Source organism: Hippocampus bargibanti, linkage group LG08 (genome assembly GCF_051943395.1).
Source record: "Hippocampus bargibanti isolate YZ-2025 linkage group LG08, ASM5194339v1, whole genome shotgun sequence".
NCBI lineage: Eukaryota > Metazoa > Chordata > Actinopteri > Syngnathiformes > Syngnathidae > Hippocampus > Hippocampus bargibanti.
Window position 1 is genome coordinate 4,461,902 of NC_142741.1, and position 22,670 is coordinate 4,484,571.

At 49.3% G+C, this 22,670-nt stretch overlaps 1 protein-coding gene across 20 annotated transcripts in view; it reads left to right on the forward strand.

Moving 5' to 3' along the window:
• Window positions 1-22,670, forward strand: part of ttn.2 (titin, tandem duplicate 2) — a 228,432-nt gene that overhangs the window by 170,375 nt on the left and 35,387 nt on the right. For all 20 annotated transcript variants that reach the window (XM_089002824.1, XM_089002838.1, XM_089002836.1 and 17 more), the window contains 7 exons: window positions 1,184-1,771; window positions 2,776-2,880; window positions 3,311-3,508; window positions 4,050-4,346; window positions 4,458-5,045; window positions 5,141-5,443; window positions 5,532-22,625. In XM_089002824.1, coding sequence (XP_088858950.1) covers window positions 1,184-1,771; window positions 2,776-2,880; window positions 3,311-3,508; window positions 4,050-4,346; window positions 4,458-5,045; window positions 5,141-5,443; window positions 5,532-22,625 — 19,173 coding nt within the window. The remainder of the gene's footprint in view (window positions 1-1,183; window positions 1,772-2,775; window positions 2,881-3,310; window positions 3,509-4,049; window positions 4,347-4,457; window positions 5,046-5,140; window positions 5,444-5,531; window positions 22,626-22,670) is intronic.

The following is a 22,670-nucleotide window of genomic DNA, read 5'->3' on the forward strand; positions in this document are numbered from 1 at the left end:
GAACGAGCCGGTTCTTGGAGCTTCTGAAATGGCAGACGGCTTTTTTGTCCTCTATTCCCCGCCCGCAGTCTTCGATTAAACAGAAACACAGAGCTGCAAATAAAATAGATAGGCAGACAACAGAGAGAGTGAGAAAATGGATAGAAAACACAGTGAAATTTGGACTTGTTTCAACTTTATTGATATTTCAAAGGCAGAATGTAGACTGCAAGGTTAAAATATCCCATCTGTACAATTTGAAGAGAACATACAAGCAAGGGAAGCAGCTATTAATGAAGTTAAATCCAGGGGTTAAATCAGGACTTTGATCTAAGCAGTTTCCATCACTATAGAGCGGGGTGCTCACGGGACCTACCCGATATTTCCTGTCAAAAAAGTTCGTAAACTAAAGCGTTCGTAAACCGAGGTATCACTGTACTCACAAGCATATATTCCATCTAGTCCAGTGGTTCTTAATCTTGTTGGAGGCACCGAACCCCACCAGTTTCATATGCTCAGTCACCGAACTCTTCTTCCAATGACTGTGCCTACTAACTGCAGTCTAGACTGAGGGGTGGACCTCTGTGGCGAAGGATCCACCAAACCCTTGAGACCGACTCACCGAACCCCTAGGGTTCGATCGAACCCAGCTTAAGAACCACTGATCTAGTCAATCAAAACAGACCCAAAAATAAATGGGAAGACGGGGTATTGGATACTGAAGCGTCCGCATCTTTGGTATCTTCATTTCGTGGCATCTTCTCCAGGCTGCTGTTCACTGTTAGTGGGACTAGATCAGTGGTTCTTATCCTGTGGGGAATTCCCCACTAGTGGGGAATAGCGGGTTGGCCAAGTGGAGAATTACTGGTCATTTAATCAGTTGAACCAAACATTGATGCCCTAGTTACTAGGGCATCAATGTTTGGTACTAGGTACTAGGCTACTAGGGCCTAGTAGCTAATACACAAGTGCAAAAGTCTCATTAAAACTGTATTTTTAACTTATCATTGTTGTCCTGGAGGAGTTGGCCAATTGGAAAGTGGGGAATTGAGGAAAATGGTTAAGAACCGCTGGACTAGACTGAAGGAGTGCGACTCTAAATTCTGACTTGCCCGTGTAGCGTAAAATCACAAAACCTCAAACCTCACTGTACCTGAAGAACATTGTAACTGTTCCTCAACATGCCCAAACTTTTGCTGCCCAGTGTTACCTGACTGCGACCTGAGCTGTCTGCATGACGGTTGCTATGTGGTGAAGGAGGGGACTACCACTCGCATCAACATCCCCCTCAGCGGCGTTCCATATCCCATTGCCACATGGAAGAAGGGTGACGTGGCGCTCGGAGACACCGGGCGTATGTGCGTCGAGGCATCCCAGGGTGTTACAACTCTCCTGATCAGAGACTGCCAGAGAGGAGACGCAGACGTCTACACCATCAACGCCAGGAACAGCTTGGGCTCTAAGGACTGTCAGTTGCAGCTCAAGGTGGTGGGCAAACCAGGCATCTGCACCGGACCCATCAAATTTGACGAGATCACAGCTGATGGCATCACTCTGGAATGGGGACCACCCAAAGACGACGGTGGCGCGGAGGTGTCCAACTACATTGTGGAGAAAAGGAGAACAACGGATAATAAGTGGGCCACGGTGGCTTCGGCGATCCAAAAAACCACCATGAGAGTCATACGTCTCCACGACGGAGTGGAGTATATCTTCAGAGTATTTGCTGAGAACAAGTATGGAATTGGAGAGCACCTGAGATCAGACCCGGTCATCGCACAGCATCCTTTCAGTGAGTATCCAAGATGACCGAAACAACCTTGCGTGATATGTCTGTGTAAGCTCTCAGTCTTACAGGAGTGGTCCATAGATGAAAAGGTTTCTTCAGCTGTCATCTGTACTTCTTTGAAAACTACAAATAATAATCCATTTGATTTCTAAGCGCTTTCAGAACTCTCAAGGTCACTTTCCAGTCACAGGATCAGTTTTTTTGTGGGTGAGCAGCAGCAGCCACACGCACCCAAAAATGAAAATTGTAAAGACCAATACATTGGGGAGACGAAACAAATTCTACAAAAGAGACTTTCTCAACATCGCAGGGATAATACTAGTGGGCCTCAATCTGCAGTACATCTGCACCTAAAAGCTAGCAACCACTCACAAAGAGGGTAAAATCTTAGCGAAAGAAAATAGATGGTTTGAAAGGGGAGTCAAAGAATCTATTTTTATAAAACAGCAAAACACTTCACTAAATCGCCATGGTGGGGTAAGGTTTAATTAGGATCGTTCTTACAACAGACTTCTGAGACCACATAGCCTTAGTCATGCTAATGAGGTGATACCAGAGCAAATGGGGCAATCAGGCCAGTCGTAGGCCATAATCAGTCAGGGCAATAGAAGCAATCAGTGTAGCCTCAGGAAATGGTTCTCTGCTCCCCCTGACCTCAGAGCAGGGACCTATCAGAGCAGTGAATGGTGCAATCAGGGTCAGTCATAGACCATAATCAGGCAGGACAATAAAAGTAATCCGAGTAGCCTCAGGGAATAGTCTTCTGCTCCCCCTAACCTGAGAGCAGGTACCTATCATAGGAGGTCTGGCACCGCCACCTTTGGACAGTAGGGATATATGTATATTGAGGGCCAAAACTACCAGCAAATTTTAATTAGCTGAGGAAGCCTCTTGGATGAGAAGCGAAACGTCTGACACTTTCAAAGAAGTACAGACGGCTGAAGAAACCTTTTCAACCTTGTGTGATGAATTTCACTGAAAACAATTTCTGGTGTTGTTGCGCCCAGATGTCCCAGAGGCACCGGCACCTCCTGTAATCATGAGCATCCGGCACGAGTCAGCTATCCTAACGTGGACCAATCCTAAAGAAACCGGCGGGTCCCCAATTACAGGTGAGTGTCACCACGGCCCGGGTGTAAAGCTGCATTCTGCGCCGCAACCCTTATGGTGTGCTTGTGCACAGGCTATCATCTTCTTCTTTTACTTTGGGCTTTTCCCTTCAGGAGTCGCCACAGTGAATCGGTGTCCTCCATCTAACACGGTTTTGTGCATCCTCTTCTCTCACACCAGCTACCTTCATGTCCTCTTTGAACAAATCCATAATCCTCCACTTTTGGTCTCCTGACTGGCAGGTCAAGGCTCAGAATCATTCTCCCAATAGAGTCACTCTCTCTCTCTCTCTCCTCCTCTCTATGTCCTAACCATCTCAGTCTGGATTTCTCTCCAAAGCCTCTAATATGAGTTGTCCCTCTAATGTACTCATTCCTGATCATATCAACCTGGTCACTGCCAAAGACAACCTCAACATCTTCATCTCTGCAGGCTATCATGTCGAGTTCAAAGAGAGGAACAGTCTAATGTGGAAACGAGCCAGCAAGACACCCCTCAGATTGAAAGAGTGCAGAGTCACGGGACTGATCGAGGGACTGGAGTATGAATTCAGGGTGATGGCCATGAACATGGCCGGTTTGGGCAAGCCCAGCAGACCGACTGAGGCTGTTGTTGCTCTGGATCCCATCGGTGAGTTTTTGAGATCAGTCACTCATCCATCCATCTGTTGTCCGTACTGCTTACTCCTCATTAGGGTCGCGAGTGTGCTGGAGCCTATCCCAGCCGTCTTCGGGAACAAGGCGGGGGACACCCTGTATTGGTCTGCAGCCAATCGCACGGCACACAGAGATAAACAACCGAACACACTGACACTCAGACCGAGGGACAATTTGGAGTGTTCAATCAGGGTGATTGAACACTCCATGCACACGCCATGCATGTTTTTGGAATGGGCCTGGGTACAATATGCAAACTCCAAACAGGGAGGTCGGACCGGGTCTTGAACTCGGGACCTCGGCACTGTGGAGCAGGCGTGCTAAGCACTTGACTACCGGGCTGCCCATCAGTCAGTCAATTGAATTGCGCGAGTTAAGAATAATTCCACAGCCATCAACAATCACACCACAACGATAAAGACCAAAGGGACACACAAGTTAAAAAAAACATCCACAAAGAACTCCTTTCCCTTTGGCAGTAAAAGGTGACAGCGATGGTCTTTGTCTTCACACAGATCCTCCTGGCAAGCCTGACGTCATTAATGTCACCAGGACGTCGGTCACTCTGATTTGGACTCCACCAAAATATGATGGTGGCTACAAACTGACTGGCTATATGGTAGAGAAACTGGAGGCTGGCGGCAAATCCTGGATGAAGGCCAATCATGTCAATATTCAAGGGTGCGCCTTCACCGTCACTGATCTGACAGAGGGAGCTCAGTATCAATTCCAAGTCAGGGCCAAGAACTCTGCCGGTGCTATTAGTCTTCCCTCGGAGACGACCGATCTGTTAACATGCAGGGATGAGTATGGTAAGAGGATTTTGACCAAATCACCCCCCCCCCCCCCACCTTCTCCTGTCTCCCAGTCGGTTTTAGTGTTCCAGCTTAAAATGTAACATTGTACATTATTGGATTCCTCAGAACCCCCGAGCATCACCATTGACCCTGACATAAAGGACGGCCTATCAGTCCGGGCAGGAGAAACAATTGTGGTCTCAGCTTGCAAAATAATCGGCAAACCTCTACCCACGGCTGTCTGGTCGAAGGCGGGCCGTGAGCTCAAGAACTCTGACGTTGTTACCGTCACCACCACTCCAACCTCTTCTACTGTGGCCATCAAGTACGCCAGCAGGAAAAACACAGGAGAGTACACCATCACGGCCAGTAACCCGTTTGGCATCAAAGAAGAACACGTCAAAGTGAAGGTTCTAGATGTTCCTGGACCCCCGGGCCCCATTGAGGCCAGTAACATTTCCGCCGAAAAGTGTACCTTGACCTGGCTTCCACCAGAGGAGGATGGAGGCTGCTCGATTAAGTCCTATATCCTTGAGAAGCGCGAGACCAGTCGCCTGCAGTGGACTAAGCTGGCTGAAAACGTCATGGACTGCAGATGTGTTACCAGCAAACTGATCAAAGGCAACGAGTACATCTTCAGAGTGTCTGCGGTCAACCAATATGGCACTGGAGACGCGAGCCTGTCTGCTCCAGTCAAAATGGTCGACAGTTACTGTAAGTTAAGTCAACAGTATCCATGTTTCCAAGGTGCCAAGCATCAACCTGATCTTTGAGTAATGTAACAATCCCAATCATATGTGTGCTCACAGGTCCACCGGGTCCACCATCAACTCCAGAAATTGATAACTTCAGCAGGAACTCTGTCACCATTTCATGGAAGAGACCAATCAAGGACGGCGGCAGTGACATCAGGGGGTACCTCGTGGAAAGGAAAGAGAAGCGAGGAATGAGGTGGGTCAGGGCTTCTAAGAGAACGGTTCCAGATCTGCGCTTCAAGGTGCAAGGCCTAAGCGAAGGGGTCGAGTACGAGTTTAGAGTGACTGCTGAGAACAAGGCTGGCTTCGGGGAACCCAGTGAGCCTTCACGTCCAGCGATGACCAAGGATATCGTCTGTATGTAGTTCAAGAGTAACAATTTGTTTCAACTGCATAACTTTGTTGTTGTTTTAAAGTTATTATTATTATTCTCCTCATTCGTCAGATCCACCAGGCCCTCCTTCCAACCCGAGGATTACAGACACTACTAAAACGTCCGCCACTTTCACCTGGGGCCGACCACACTACGATGGTGGTCTTCAAGTGGATGGATACATTGTGGAGTACAAAAAGGAAGGCCATGATGACTGGGAGTCAGAAACAGAGTACCACTTGAAGGCTACTATATATGTTTTTGGAAAACTGCAAAAAGGAGGAAGATACCATTTCAGAGTTAGAGCTGTTAACTCCGAAGGGATTGGTGAACCTGCAGAGGTTGAAAATGTAACAGAACTTGTAGACCAGGAGTCTGTTCCAGACTTTGAGCTAGACGCCGAACTCCGGAAGTCCCTGGTGGTCCGGGCTCGAACGTCAATCCGTATTTTTGTTCCCATCCGAGGCCGTCCCGTTCCAGACGTCACTTGGAGCAAAGATGATTTGAATCTAAAAATGCGTGCGCATATTGACACGACTGAGTCTTACACATTGCTGGTCATTCCTGACTGCACTAGATATGATGCCGGAAAGTACAATTTGTGCCTGGAGAATGTTGCCGGGAAGAAGATGGGCTTTGTCAATGTCAAGGTTCTTGACACACCAGGACCTCCGGTGCATCTCAAAGCCAGAGAGATCACTAAAACCAGCATAACCCTTCAGTGGGAGATCCCCATCATCGATGGTGGCTCTAAGATCCACAACTACATCATTGAAAAGCGAGAGGCCACAAAGAAGGCCTACACGGTCCTAAGCACCGCCTGGCAGAAGTGCTCTTTCAAATTCACCGACCTGGAAGAAGGTGCTTACTACTACTTCCGAATCTCTGCTGAGAATGACCTGGGTGTTGGCGAGCCCGCTGAAACTCCCGAACCAATCCGGGCGTCTCAGGCCCCTTCTCCGCCTGAAAACCTGTACATCACTGATGTTACGGCTGACAGCGCCAGCTTGTCGTGGACCAAACCTCTTCACGATGGAGGTAGCTTGATCACCGGGTATGTCATTGAGGCCCAGAGAAGGGAAACTGAGCACTGGTTCCATGTCGTTGCCATTAAGTCTCTGGACTACACCGTGATGAATCTCATTGAGGGAGAAGAATACACTTTCCGCGTAATGGCAGTCAATGCTTCGGGTAGAAGCGACCCGCGTGAGAGCAGGCCAGCAATTATCAAAGAGCAAACATCAGGTCCATCATTTGACCTCCGTGGTATCTACCAGAAGACAGTGATTGCCAAGGCTGGGGACCGTGTTAAGATAGAGATTCCCGTACTTGGAAAACCTAGACCTTTTGTTTCTTGGAAGAAGGGAGACACTGTTCTCAAAGAGACACAAAGAATTAATACCGAAACGACAGCAACATTGACCGTCCTCAACATTAGTGAGATCAAGAGGACTGATGGAGGCCAGTATTCAGTGACAGGAAAGAACATGCTGGGCACGGTGACCGATACCATCACAGTATTAGTTCATGATATTCCAGGTCCACCCACTGGTCCCATCAAGATGGATGAGGTCTCATCTGATTACATCCTGATGTCCTGGGAGGCCCCTGAGAATGACGGAGGTGTTCCCATCAACAATTATATTGTTGAAATGCGAGAGACCACTGGTACTTCCTGGGTGGAGTTAGCAGCCACTGTCATACGCACCACTTTTAAGGCAGCCCGGCTCATCACTGGAACTGGATATCAGTTCCGTGTTAAGGCCCAAAATCGATACGGCATTGGCCCGTCCATTGTCTCTGAACCAGTGGTGGCTCACTACCCATTTGATGTCCCAGGCCAGCCAGGGCCTCCTGCAGTCACATCTTACAATAAGGATGTCATGACTCTGAGCTGGAATGAGCCATCTTCAGATGGAGGGAGTGCCATTCTGGGCTACCATGTGGAACGAAAGGAGAGGAACAGTATTCTGTGGCAGAGGATCAGCAAAGCTCTTGTGGTGGGGAACATCTTCAAATCAACTGGCCTGGTTGATGGGATTGAATACGAACACCGTGTTATTGCTGAAAACCTGGCTGGTCTCAGCAAACCCAGCAAGCCATCTGACCCGTTGTATGCTTTGGACCCGGTAGATCCACCGGGCAAACCCTTGGCACTGAACATCACCAGACATGAGGTAACAGTTTCCTGGACCAAACCAGAAGCAGACGGAGGATTTTCCATCACCGGATACACTGTGGAGAGGAGACAGCTCCCAAATGGGCGCTGGCTCAAAGCCAACTTCAACAACATCCTCGAGACAGTCTACACTGTGAGTGGTCTGATTGAAGACGCGGTTTATGAATTCCGCGTGCTTGCTCGCAATTCGGCCGGGGCCGTGAGTGCCCCTTCTCAACCCTCAGAAGCCATCAAGTGCAGGGATGACATTGAAGAGCCCCGGCTCAATGTCGACTCCATTTACAGCAGCAATGTTGTGGTCATGGCAGGTGAGGTGTTTACACTTGAGGCCAATGTGACTGGTCGGCCCATCCCCTCAATTGTGTGGACCAAAGACGGGAAGGTACTTGAAGATACCGGGAAATTGGAAATGAAGGTCTCTGCTTTCCACACAGCTCTGATTAACAAAGACTCTTTAAGAAGAGATGGTGGCACATTCACCTTGACTGCCAGTAACCCCGGTGGCTTTGCTAAATTTGCGTTCAACGTCAAGGTCCTTGATAGGCCTGGACCGCCGGACTCTTTAACGGTTACTGACATTGCTGCAGAGAAATGTGTCCTCAACTGGCTGCACCCGACACATGACGGTGGTGCCAAGATTGATTATTTCATCATTCAGAAGCGTGAGACCAGCAGGTTGGCTTGGACAAATGTGGCCACGGATCTCCAAGCAAACAGGTTGAAGGTCACAAAGCTCCGTGAGGGCAATGAGTACGTGTTCAGAGTTATGGCTGTGAATAAGTATGGTACTGGAGAGCCGATGGAGTCCCTGCCTGTCATATGTGCCAATCCCTATGTTCCAAGCGACCCGCCCACACAGCCCGAGGTCACCACCATCACCAAAGACTCAATGGTGGTCTGCTGGGAGCGCCCCGAACAAGACGGAGGTAGCACTATCAACACCTATATCATCGAGAGAAGGGATAAGACTGGGCTGCGTTGGGTGAAGTGTAACAAAAGGACAGTCACTGACCTACGATTTAAGGCCTCTGGCCTCACACCGGGCCATGAATATGAGTTTAGAGTTTTTGCCGAGAACAATGCCGGACTGAGCCAGCCAAGTCCCTCGAGTCCGTTCTACAAAGCCATGGACACAATCTTCCAGCCGGGACCTCCGGGTAACCCGCGAGTTCTGGACACAACTAAATCATCCATTACCCTTGCTTGGAATAAGCCCATCTATGATGGTGGTTCTGAAATCACTGGCTACATTGTGGAGACCTGCCTGCCAGAAGAGGATGAATGGACAATTCACACTCCTAAGAAGGGATGGACAGCTACCTCATTCACCATCACTAACCTGAAAGAGAACCAAGACTACAAAATCAACATCTGTGCCACTAATTGTGAAGGTGTGGGCGAGCCTGCTGCTCTCCCCGGAACCTCGAAAGCTGAAGATAGGCTACTGCCCCCCGAAATTGAACTTGAAGCGGATCTCCGTAAGGTAGTCAGCATCAGAGCCTGTGGCACCCTCAGGCTCTTTGTGCCTATTAAAGGCAGGCCGGCACCTGACGTCAAGTGGTCAAGAGAGCACGGGCAGTCACTGGACAAAGCTAATATTGAAGTCACCTCGTCGTTCACCACTCTGCAAGTTGAAAACGTAGATAGATTTGATGGTGGCAAATACATGGTCACTGTGGAAAATGCTTCTGGGTGTAAGACGGCTTTTGTTAACGTCAGGGTGCTAGACACGCCCGGAGCACCTCAGAACCTTCTCATCAAGGAGGTTGCCAAAGACTCTGTCTCCCTCATTTGGGATGCGCCTTTAATTGATGGAGGCTCCAGAGTCCGTAATTACATCGTAGAGAAGCGCGAGTCAACCAGGAAGGCCTACTCCACAGTTTGTGCAAACTGCCACAAATCCAGCTGGAAAGTTGGAGAGCTGGAAGAAGGAAAGTTGTATTTCTTCAGGATTCTGGCAGAGAATGAATATGGCATTGGCCTCCCGGTGGAGACATTTGACCCCGTTAAGGTGTCAGAGAGACCGCTACCTCCAGGAAAGGTTTCCTTACGCGAGGTGACCGGAACCAGTGTTACGCTGACCTGGGAGAAACCCGACCATGACGGTGGCAGCAGAATCACTGGATACATTGTTGAGATGCAGGGTAGTGAAAGTGAAAAGTGGACCCAGGTCATGGCAGTCAAAACCAACGAGGCGGTTGTTACTGGTTTGACGCAGGGAGAGGAGTACATGTTCCGTATCTCTGCAACCAATGAAAAGGGAGTTAGTGATCCACGTGCTCTCAGCATGCCCGTGGTGGCCAAGGACCTGATTATCGCTCCAGTGTTTAAATTGACCTTCAACACATTTAGCGTCCTAGCGGGAGATGATCTCAAAATCGACGTAGCTTATGCTGCCTGTCCCAAAGCAACAGCCACTTGGTTGAAAGACGGTGTTGCCCTCAAGGAGACAACAAGAGTCAACGCTTTAAGCAACGACAAGAACCTTATCCTTGTCATTAAGGAGGCTTGCAGAGATGATGTGGGTACATATTCCATCAAACTTGTTAATGTAGCTGGGGAGGCGACGACAGACATAACTGTAATTGTCCTGGACAAGCCAGGCCCTCCAACTGGCCCAATAAAGTTGGATGAGGTCACTGCCGAGAGTGTGATCCTGTCCTGGAATCCTCCGGAGTACGATGGTTGCTGTAGCATCAACAATTATGTAGTTGAGAAGAGAGACACGTCAACTACTAACTGGCAGATCGTATCGGCAACAGTGGCCAGAACCACCATAAAAGCTGTACGTCTGAAGACCGGATGCGAGTACCAATTCCGGATTGCCGCAGAGAATCGATATGGCAAGTCTTCTCCGCTTCTCTCTGAAAGCATTGTGGCTCAGTATCCATTCGATGTACCCACTCCACCACATTTGGTGGTTGTCCAGTCAGCCACCAAGGAGTCCATGCTCGTAGTGTGGGATAAACCCAGTAGTGATGGCGGAAGTAGAATTCTGGGCTACCACCTTGAGCTCAAACAGAAAAACAGCCTTTTGTGGGTGAAGCAGAACAAACAGCTCATCCCAGAGCCCCGATTCAAAGTAGGAGGCCTAGAAGAAGGTCTTGAATACGAGTTTCGAGTTTACGCTGAGAACATTGTCGGCCTAAGCAAAGCGAGTGTTGTGAGTGAGTTACAGGTGGCCAGAGACCCCTGTGACAGACCAGGAAAGCCGGAGGCTGTTATTGTGACCAGAAATCAGGTGACACTGCGATGGGACAAACCTAAGTATGATGGTGGCATAAAAATCACTGGATATTTGGTGGAGAAGAAGGAAGGAGGCGGACGCTGGATGAAGGCTAGTTTTGCCAACGTCATCGAGACCTCCTTTGTCATCACAGGTCTCACCGAAGATCAGATTTATGAGTTCCGTGTCATTGCCAAAAATGCAGCGGGTGTCAGCAGTCAACCGTCTGACTCTACAGGTGCGATCACTGCCAAGGATGAGGTGGTTCCGCCCCAAATCGACCTGGATGCCAAATATATCCAGACTGTGGTTGTGAATGCTGGAGAGTCATTCTGTCTTGAGGCAGCTATGTCGGGGAAACCTCTACCCACGGTACTGTGGCTCAAGGAGGGTCAAGTCATAGGTGAAGCAGCACGCTTGGAAGTCAAGAACACAGACTTTTTAGCCTGTATAGTTATCAAAGAAGCCATTCGTGTTGATGGAGGCCAGTATACTTTGCTGGTGAAGAATGTAGGTGGGGAGAAATCTGTCAACTTTAATGTCAAAGTTCTGGACAGGCCAGGTCCACCCGAGGGCCCAATTTCAATCTATGGGGTCACTAGTGAAAAGTGCTCCATTTCCTGGAAACCACCTTTGCAGGATGGCGGTAGTGATGTTTCCCATTACATTGTTGAGAGGCGAGAGACCAGTAGACTGGTTTGGACAGTAGTTGAACAAAAAGTTCAGACCCTCAACCTGAAGATCACCAAGCTTCTTCCTGGCAATGAATACATCTTCAGAGTGATTGCAGTGAACAAGTATGGAGTTGGGGAAGCTCTGGAATCAGAGCCCACTGTTGCCAGAAATCCATTTGTACCTCCCAATCCACCAACTGCCGTCGACGTCCCCACAATTACCAAAGACTCTATGGTTGTGACATGGGAACGACCAAGTAACGATGGCGGTAGTGCCATCCAAGGTTACGTGGTGGAGAAACGTGACAAGGACGGTGTTAGATGGACTAGGTGCAACAAGCGTAACGTGAGCGAGCTTCGTTTCAGAGTTACTGGGCTCCAAGAAAACCACAGCTATGAATTTAGGGTGTCTGCTGAGAATGCTGCCGGTGTGGGAACACCGAGTTCCCCAACGACGTATTACAAAGCGTTGGATCCCGTCTTCAAACCAGGCCCGCCAAACAATCCCAAAGTGGTGGACACGTCAAGATCTACCGTTTCCCTAACCTGGGGCAAACCCATCTATGACGGTGGCTGTGAGATTCAGGCCTACCTTGTAGAGGCATGCAACAGTGTGTCAGATGAGTGGTTCATGTGCACTCCTTCCTCTGGAATCGAAGAAACATGGTTTACGGTGACAAAGCTCCTGGAAAAGCACGAGTATCAGTTCAGAGTGTGTGCCATCAACAAAATCGGTGTGGGTGAGCAGGCAAATTTTCCGGGAAAAATTACTCTGGAAGAGAAGCTTGAAGCACCTGAATTGGACCTGGACGCCGACATGAGAAAGATGATCAACATTAGAGCTGCCAGCACACTTAGGCTGTTTGTTCCTGTAAGAGGTCGTCCGGCGCCGGAGTTGAGATGGGGCAAGGCTGATGGGGAGCTGAAGGAGACAGCCCAAATTGACAACACCGACAGCTACGCCTCACTTGTGATTGAGAATGTGGACCGGTTTGACAGCGGCAAATACACGCTGACTGCCGAGAATGCCAGCGGGATTAAGTCTGCCTTCATCAGTGTCAGAGTCCTGGACACCCCAAGCCCCCCAAATAACTTCCTGGTGAAGGAGATTACCAAGAATTCCGTCACCCTGACGTGGGAGCCTCCGCTCCTCGATGGTGGCTCAAAGATTAAGCAGTACATTGTGGAGAAGCGGGAAAGTACCAGGAAGGTTTACTCTCCAATTACAATCTGCAATAAGATGACGTGGAAAGTGGAATCTCTCCCAGAGGGGGGCATATTCTTCTTTAGAGTGATGGCTGAGAACGAGTATGGTGTCGGTCTGCCGGCCAAAACAATCGAACCAATTAAGATATCTGAGAAGCCGCAGCCCCCTGGTAAAGTCAGCGTTGTTGATGTCACTCGTAATACTGTCTCCTTGACGTGGGAGAAGCCCATCCATGATGGAGGCAGCAGGATAACCCACTACGAAGTCGAACTGGCTCCAAAGGACACAGACTCTTGGTCTGTTTGTACCAGTGGTAAGGCAACCGAGGCACTCGTGAGCAATCTGTTGAAGGGAGAAGAGTATCAGTTCAGAGTGGTTGCTGTAAATGACAAGGGCAGGAGCGACCCTCGGCAGCTGGCTCATTCAGTTATCGCCAAGGACCTTGTGATTGAGCCTGCCGTAAGACCAAAATCCAGTAGCTACAGTGTTCAAGTGGGACATGACCTCAAGATTGAAATGCCTGTTGCAGGCCATCCAAAGCCAACAATCTCTTGGTCCAAAGATGGAGTAGTCCTCAAGCAGACCACTCGAGTAAACGTCACAGATTCAGCCCATCAGACCACACTTTCAATTAAAGACGCCACCAGAGAGGATGGAGGCATGTACAGCATTACTGTTGCCAATGACCGCCAATCCAAGGAAGCCACGGTTGAGGTTATCACTTTAGACAAACCCGGACCACCTTCAGGACCTGTCAAATTAGAGGATATCAGTGCAGAGAGCGTCACACTTACATGGGAACCTCCCAAGTACACAGGTGGCTGCCAAATATCAAATTACATTGTCGAGAAACGAGATACCACCACCACAAACTGGCTCGTGGTGTCTTCCACTGTGGCAAGAACAACCCTGAAAGTGGGCAATCTGAAGACTGGCGCTGAGTATCAATTCCGAATTCACGCTGAGAACAGATATGGCAAGAGTTATGCCATTGATTCCGACCCAGTTGTGGTACAGTATCCATTCCAGGAGCCTGGGCCCCCGGGTACACCGTTTGTATCTTCATACACTAAAGACTACATGATAGTGGAGTGGCACAAACCTCCGTCTGATGGAGGCAGCGCTATCTTGGGATATCATCTTGAAAGGAAAGAGAAGAACAGCATACTCTGGACCAAGATTAACAAAACACTCATCCAAGACTGTAGGTTCAAATCCACTCCTCTGGAGGAAGGCATTGAGTATGAATACAGAGTCTATGCTGAGAACATTGTCGGCATTGGAAAGTCCAGTAAGGTTTCAGAGGTCTATGTGGCCCGCGATCCGTGTGATCCTCCTGGGTGTCCTGTGGCACTGATAGTGACCAGACACTCGGTAAAGCTCAAGTGGGCGGCCCCGCAGTACAATGGTGGAAGTCTAATCACTGGCTATGTTGTGGAGAAACGTGATCTTCCTGAAGGAAAGTGGATGAAGGCCAGCTTTGTAAATCTCACGGGCCTTGAATTCACAGTGACAGGCCTGGTTGAAAACAGCAAATATGACTTTAGAGTCATTGCAAGAAATGCAGCAGGTGCGGTCAGCAAGCCTTCTGAGAGCAGTGGGTCCATCACAGCCATCGACGAAGTGGATCCGCCCAAGTGTGAGACAGACGCCATGTACAATCAAACACTTGTCATCAATGCTGGGGACACATTCAATTTGGAGGCCAAAGTTGATGGGAAGCCCATTCCGACGGCTCAGTGGTTTAAAGGCGAAGTTGAAGTGGAAAACTCGGCCAGAGCCGAGATTAAAAATACAGACTTCAAGGCTCTTCTTGTTGTGAAGGACGCTATCAGAGTAGACGGCGGGCAATACACACTGGTACTGACCAACGTGGCAGGCAGCAAGACCCTTCCGTTCAGTGTGAAGGTCCTTGACAGACCAGGTCCATCAGAGGGACCTCTTACTGTTGGCAATGTCACTGAGGAAAAGTGCTCCCTCTCGTGGCTTCCACCAAGGCATGATGGAGGCAGCAGCATTTCTCACTACATCATTCAGAAGCGAGAGACAAGCCGCCTGGCCTGGACCCTGATCTCCGGTGACTGCGCCGCCACCATGTTCAAGGTCACCAAACTCTTGAAGGGAAATGAATACGTCTTCAGGGTCATGGCAGTCAACAAATATGGTGAGGGGGAGCCTCTGGAGTCAGCTCCAGTTATCATGAGGAATCCATTCGTCCCACCTGGCACACCTCGGGAGACTGAGATTACCAACATTACCAGGGACTCGATGACTGTCTGCTGGAACCGCCCTGAGACCAACGGAGGCAGTCAAATTATTGGCTACATTGTAGAAAAAAGAGACCGGGCTGGCATAAGGTGGACCAAGTGCAACAAGCGCAGGGTAACAGACTTGCGTTTCCGAGTAACAGGCCTAACCGAGGACCACGAATATGAATTCAGGGTTTCTGCTGAAAATGCAGCTGGCGTGGGTCAGCCGACCCCTGCCACACCTTACCTGAAAGCTTGCGACCCTACATTTGAGCCTGGTAGCCCAACCAATGTCCATGTAACAGACACCACAAAGGACTCTATAAGTCTGGCGTGGCACAGGCCCATATATGATGGTGGCTGTGAGATTCAAGGCTACGCTGTTGAAATCACAAAGCCTGATGAGGAGGAGTGGAGAATTTGCACACCACCTTCCGGAGTAAATGTCACCAACTTCACCATTACCAAATTGACTGAGTATCAAGAATACAAAGTGCGTGTATGTGCCATTAACAAGCTGGGCATTGGAGAGCCAACCGAACTCCAAGGCAGAGTTAAACCTGTGGATAAAATGAATGCTCCAGAGATGATTTTGGATGCCGAACTTCGAAAGGGGATTATTGTCCGTGCAGGAGCCCCGATCAGAATTGGTATTCCATTTAAGGGTCGTCCTACACCTGAGATTAGCTGGACCAAGGAGGACAGTGACCTTCCCAGTAAAGTTGAACTTGAGACCGGAGAAGACTTTACTCAGCTTTCCATCAACATCTGTGACAGAAATGATGCTGGAAAATACATCCTTAATTTGCAGAACAGTGCTGGCACCAAGTCGGCATTTGTTTCCGTCAAAGTTCTAGACACTCCAGGACCACCCACGAACCTCACTGTCAAAGATATCAAACGGGAGAGTGTCACCTTGAGTTGGGAGCCTCCTCTTATAGATGGTGGCGCAAGAATAAAGAATTACCTGGTTGAAAAGCGTGAGTCCAACCGGAAGGTTTATGTTAACGTGGACAGCAAATGCACAAAGACCAGCTACAGAGTTACCGGCCTCACAGAGGGAGCAATCTACTACTTCCGCGTACTTGCCGAGAATGAGTTTGGAGTTGGACTTCCAGTCGAGACAACAGACTCAGTGAAGACCTCTGAGCCTCCTCTGACAGTTGGTAAAGTCACTTTGACTGAAGTCACTAAAACAACCGCATCCCTGTCATGGGAAAAACCAGTCCACGACGGAGGCAGCAGGATTATCGGTTACTACATTGAAATGCAAACCATGGACTCCGAGGAATGGGTGGTGGCTGCCACAACCAAGACCTGTGAAGGCACGGTCACGGGCTTAAGTGCCGGACATGAATATCTTTTCAGAGTATGTGCCTTCAATGACAAGGGTAAGAGTGACCCAAGGTGTCTCTCTGCGTCAGTTATCGCCAAGGATTTGACCACATTGCCCGGATTTAGGATGACATTCAACACTTACAGTTTGCAAAGCGGAGAAGATTTGAAGATTGAGATTCCTGTGACTGGACGCCCGGTCCCTAAAGTGGAGTGGAAGAAAGAAGGACAGGCTCTTAAAGAGACGACCAGGCTAAACGTATCTGGCACGCCTACATCTACAAAGCTTTGCATCAAGGATGCAAAGCGGGAGGATTCCGGCAAATATACCGTCACAGCTACCAGCAATGTGGGAACTGCAACTGAAGAGATTACTGTGATCATTCTTGATAAACCGGGCCCACCCACTGGTCCCGTGAAGATTGATGAGGTGAGCTCTAATTATGTAACACTCTCCTGGGAACCACCAACATATACCGGCGGCTGTCAGATTAATAACTACATTGTGGAGAAAAGAGACACCACATCAACGGCTTGGCAGATTGTGTCTGCGACCATCGCCCGAACAACCATCAAGGTCAGTAACCTGAAGACTGGCGTGGAATATCAGTTCAGAGTGTCTGCTGAGAACAGGTATGGAAAGAGTTCTGCCATTGTCTCGTCAAATGTGATGGCTCAGTATCCATTTAATGTGCCTGATGCACCACTGGTCCCCATTGTAACCGCTGCGACCAAAGACAGCATGGTCGTTGAGTGGAAGCCACCCGCAAACAATGGTGGCAGTCCCATTCTTGGCTATCATCTAGAAAGGAAAGAGAAAAACAACCTCTTGTGGACTCGACTCAACAAGCTGCTCATTCCCGATGCACGTTTCAAGACTGCAGATCTGGAGGAAGGCATTGAGTACGAATTCAGAGTTTATGCCGAAAACATTGCAGGGCTAAGTCCGGTCAGCCCGGTCTCAGATAGCGTAGTGGCCCGTGACCCCATCGACCCGCCGGGTGCTCCAGAGGCCATTGAAATAACACGGAACCACGTAACACTTAGGTGGAGCACTCCACCGTACGACGGAGGCAGCATAATTACTGGCTACCTGATTGAAAGAAGGAAACACCCTGATACTCGCTGGATGAAGGCCAGTTTTACCAACATCATTGACACCCAGTTTACTGTCACTGGCCTGACTGAGGACTGCATTTATGAGTTCAGAGTTGTCGCCAAGAACGCAGCTGGTGTATCCAGCTGTCCCTCTCCGAGCACAGGGGAAATAACTGCCAAAGATGAAATTGAGGCCCCTGACGCAACCATGGATTCCAAATTCAAGGATCTAACAGTCATTCGTGCCGGTAAGACTTTCGTCATTGATGCCGACTACACCGGCAAGCCTCTGCCTGAGGTCATCTGGCTGAAGGATGGAAAGGAAATCGATAAAACAATGACAAGAATGGAGATCAAGACCACACTCACACGCACTATTTTGACCGTGAAGGACTGCATCCGAACAGATGGCGCACTTTTTGCTCTCAAACTTGTTAATGTCGGAGGAGTTAAGATGATCCCAGTTAACGTCAAGGTTCTGGATAGACCCGGCCCACCAGATGGCCCTCTCGAGGTCAAGGGTGTCACGGCTGAAAAGTGCTACCTGCATTGGAAGCATCCCTCGCAGGATGGTGGTGCGGCCATTTCACACTACATCATTGAGAAGAGAGAAACCAGCCGTTTGTCGTGGACAATGGTTGAGCCCAATATTCAAGCCATCAGCTACAAAGTCACGAAACTGCTGCCTGGAAATGAGTACATTTTCCGTGTCACGGCTGTCAACAAATACGGTGTTGGAGAGCCATTAGAATCAGAGCCAGTTGTTGCCCGCAATCCGTTTACCACTCCAAGCGCGCCTTCTATGCCAGAGACCGGCGCCATCACCAGAGACTCCATTGTGCTTACCTGGGAAAGACCGGAGAGCAATGGGGGAGCCGAGATTGAGGGTTACATCCTTGAGAAACGTGACAAGGATGGCATTCGATGGAGCAAATGCAACAAGAAGAGGCTGTCTGACTTAAGGTTCAGATGCACGGGTCTCACTGAGGGCCACTCTTATGAATTCAGGGTCTCTGCTGAAAATGCCGCTGGCATAGGTAAGCCCAGCACAACTACTCCTTACATCAAGGCATGTGATGCCATTTACCCACCAGGACCTCCAAACAACCCAAAGGTCACTGACCATTCCAGCACAACGGTATCGTTGACTTGGACACGGCCTATATATGATGGCGGAGCGTCCGTCACTGGTTACATTGTTGAATTGAAGGAGGCTGCGCTGGATGAATGGGTCATTTGCACACCGCACACTGGTGTGCAGGCTACTAACTACACGGTGAAAAAACTGAGGGAGAACACAGAATACAATTTCCGCATCTGCGCCATTAATTGCGAGGGAGTGGGTGAACACGTAGACCTGCCCGGCAGTGTCATGGCGGCTGAGAAGTTGGAAGCTCCTGAAATTGAACTAGACTGCGATCTAAGAAAGATGGTCAACGTAAGGGCCACAGCGTCCTTGCGTCTGTTTGTCACAATTCGAGGGAAGCCAGAGCCGGAGGTCCGGTGGTCAAAGGCAGATGGCGCCCTGAATGACCGAGCCCAGATTGAGGTGACGAGCTCCTACACCATGTTGGTCATTGAAAACGTCGACCGATTTGATACTGGCAAATATGTACTCACGCTAGAGAACATGAGTGGTTCCAAGTCAGCCTTCATCAACGTCCGAGTCCTGGATTCACCTAGTGCACCGACGAAGCTTGAGGTGAAAGATGTGAAAAGAAATTCAGTGTCTCTATCTTGGGAGCCTCCTCTTATCGACGGAGGAGCAAAGATATCTCATTATATTGTGGATATGAGAGAGCAGAAGAGAATGGCCTTCACCAGTGTCACCACCAACTGTGTGAGGAACTCTTACATGATCTCTGATCTGCAGGAGGGTGGCCGGTATTACTTCCGTGTGCTGGCTGTAAATGAACTTGGTGTGGGCCTTCCTGCGTCCACGGAACAAGTCAAAGTCTCAGAGGCTCCTTTGCCTCCTGGCAGAGTTCAGCTGATGGACGTGACTCGTCACACGGTCACCCTGTCCTGGGAGAAACCTGACCATGATGGTGGAAGCAAGATTACAGGCTACATTGTGGAGATGCAGCCCTATGGAGATGAAACGTGGAGTTTATGCAGTGAGGTTAAAGCACTAGAGGCCACTGTTGAAGGTCTAACCACAGATGAAGAGTACTTTTTCAGGGTCGTTGCAGTGAATGAGAAGGGTCGGAGTGACCCCAAACCTCTGGCTGACCCCATCCTTGTGAAGGACATCACAACATCACCCATCGTCAATCTGCTGTTCAATACCTACAGTGGGAAAGCTGGAGATGACCTCAAAATTGACATCCCGTTCAAAGGCAGGCCGCAACCTGAAGTGACCTGGAAGAAGGACGGCCAGGTGCTGAAACAGACTACTCGTGTCAATGTTCTCACCTCACAAACTTCATCTAAAATCGTCATCAAGGATGCCACTAAAGAAGACGTCGGCAAATACCAGATTAGCCTAACCAATGCAGTGGGCACAAGTACAGGTGAAATCTCTGTGATTATACTGGACAAACCCGGCCCGCCCAGTAACATCAAGCTGGATGAGGTGAGCGCTGACTTCGTCTCTCTGTCTTGGGATTCTCCAACCTATGATGGTGGATGCCAGATTAACAATTATGTGGTGGAAAAGAGAGACACCACCACAACCGTATGGCAGATTGTGTCAGCTACTGTTGCCAGGACCTCAATTAAAGTGACCCGTCTCACTCAGGGAACAGAGTATCAGTTCCGTGTTGCAGCTGAGAATCGATACGGCAAGAGTCACGCCGTTGACTCTGCTTCTGTTGTTGCTCAGTACCCGTTCGAACCTCCAGGAGCTCCCGTCAACATTCGAGTGTCCCATGCCAACAAATCTGGCATGCTGGTGGTTTGGGATCGACCAATCAGGGATGGCGGAAGCCCCGTCACTGGTTATCACATTGAATGCAAAGACCAAAGCAGCATTCTTTGGAGCAAGATGAACAAGGGTCTTCTTGCTGAGTGCCAGTTTAAGATGACTGGCATTGAAGAAGGCTTGCTCTATCAGTTTAGAGTTTATGCAGAGAACATCGCTGGCATTGGACCAGGTTCTAAAGTCAGTGAGCCAGTGGCAGCAAGAGATCCATGTGAACCTCCTCGCAACCTTAAAGTCACCAACATCACTAGGACCTCTGTCTCGCTCTTCTGGGAGAAGCCAGAACACGATGTTGGGGCCAAGATTACTGGCTACATTGTTGAACGCAAAGAGCTTCCAAATGGTCGCTGGCTGAAATGTAACTTCACCAACCTGCAGGACACTTACTTTGATGTCACGGGCCTAACTGAAGATGTCCAGTATGACTTCCATGTTATTGCTAAGAATTCGGCTGAGATGTTGAGTGTTCCTTCTGAGAACACTGGACCTGTAACAGTCAAAGATGATGTTGATCCACCCACAATTATCTTGGACGAAAAGTTCAGACAGCTGCTTGTCATTAAAGCAGGAGAGATGATTCAAATCGACGCTGAAACAACCGGCCGTCCACTTCCTGTCGTGTCGTGGTCCAAGGATGGAAAGGAGATTGAGGCAAAGGCCAGATGTGAAGTTACCACCACCAACTTCACAACTACCTTGCTTGTAAGGGATGCTATCAGGAGAGACTCTGGACAATACGTCCTGACTCTGCACAATGTGGCAGGAACCAGGTCTGTGGCTATCAACTGCAAAGTTCTGGATAGGCCGGGACCTTCTTCTGGACCCTTAGCTGTGTCTGGCCTGACAGCAGAAAAATGCACCCTGACTTGGGGCCCTCCTCAGGAGAACGGTGGTGCAGATATCATGCATTACATTGTCGAAAAGCGGGAGACGAGCAGACTTGCTTGGACCCTTGTACATGGTGACATGAAGGCGACCACCTGCAAAGTCACCAAGTTGCTGAAAGGGAATGAGTACATCTTCAGAGTTCGAGGAGTCAATAAATATGGGGATGGCGAAGCACTTGAAAGTGAGCCAACAAAGGCCATGGATCCTTTCACGGTTCCCGATGCTCCCACTAACGTCCAGGTCACCTCCGTTACAAGCGAGGCAATGACCATCTGCTGGGAAAGACCAGTCTCTGACGGTGGTAGCAGCATTGCTGGCTATGTCATTGAAAAGAGAGAGAAGGCCGGCCTTCGCTGGTGCCGGGTTAACAAGAAACCGGTTTATGACCTCAGAGTAAAAGCGTCGCACCTTCGTGAAGGCGGTGAATATGAATACAGAGTGTTTGCAGAGAATGCTGCTGGGCTTAGTCTTCCCAGCATTGCCTGTCCACTCACCAAGGCGGAAGATCCTCAGTTCCTGCCTTCCCCACCCGCTAAACCCAAAATTATTGACTCAACAAATACCAGCGTGACCCTGTACTGGAATAGACCCCTCTTTGACGGTGGTGCACCAGTGACCGGTTACCTAATAGAATACAGAAACACTTCAGATGATGAATGGACAGTCGCAGTCCAGAACACCAAGAACACAGAGTTCACAGTGGTGGGACTGACCCCTGGTGCAGAGTACGTGTTTGTGGTCAAGTCCATCAACAAGATTGGTGTCAGCGAGCCCAGTCCGGAGTCAGACACACAGCTGGCCAAGGAGCGGGAAGAAGAGCCTGTCTTTGACATCAGCAATGATATGAGGAAAACTCTTCTCGTGAAGGATGGCAGCTCTTTTACCATGACAGTGCCCTTCAGAGGCAAACCCATCCCCACTGTGACTTGGAGCAAACCGGATGTTGACCTAAGGGTCCGTGCTGTCATTGACACCACAGACACCTTCACCTCAATCACTTTGGAGAAAGCCACTCGCAATGATTCTGGAAAATACACCATCACCTTGTCCAATGTAGCCGGTACCACTTCCTTGACCCTTAATGTCAGAGTCCTGGATTCACCTGGACCTCCAGCATTTGTCGTGGTCAAGGATGTGACCAAGAACTCTGCAACGGTGACATGGGATACTCCAGAGAATGAAGGAGGAGGGCCAGTAAAGAACTATCTATTGGACATTCGTGAAGCTAGCAAGAAAGGCTGGTCTCAGTTGACCAATACGTGCCATAGGTTGACATACAAGGTGTCAGACCTGCAAGAGGGCGGAGTCTACTACTTCAGAGTGACTGGTGAAAACGAATATGGTATTGGAGTTCCTGCTGAGACCAAAGAGGGAACCAAAATTACAGGTATTTGAGCTTTTCACGACGTAATGCTTCACAGGGTCTGACAAT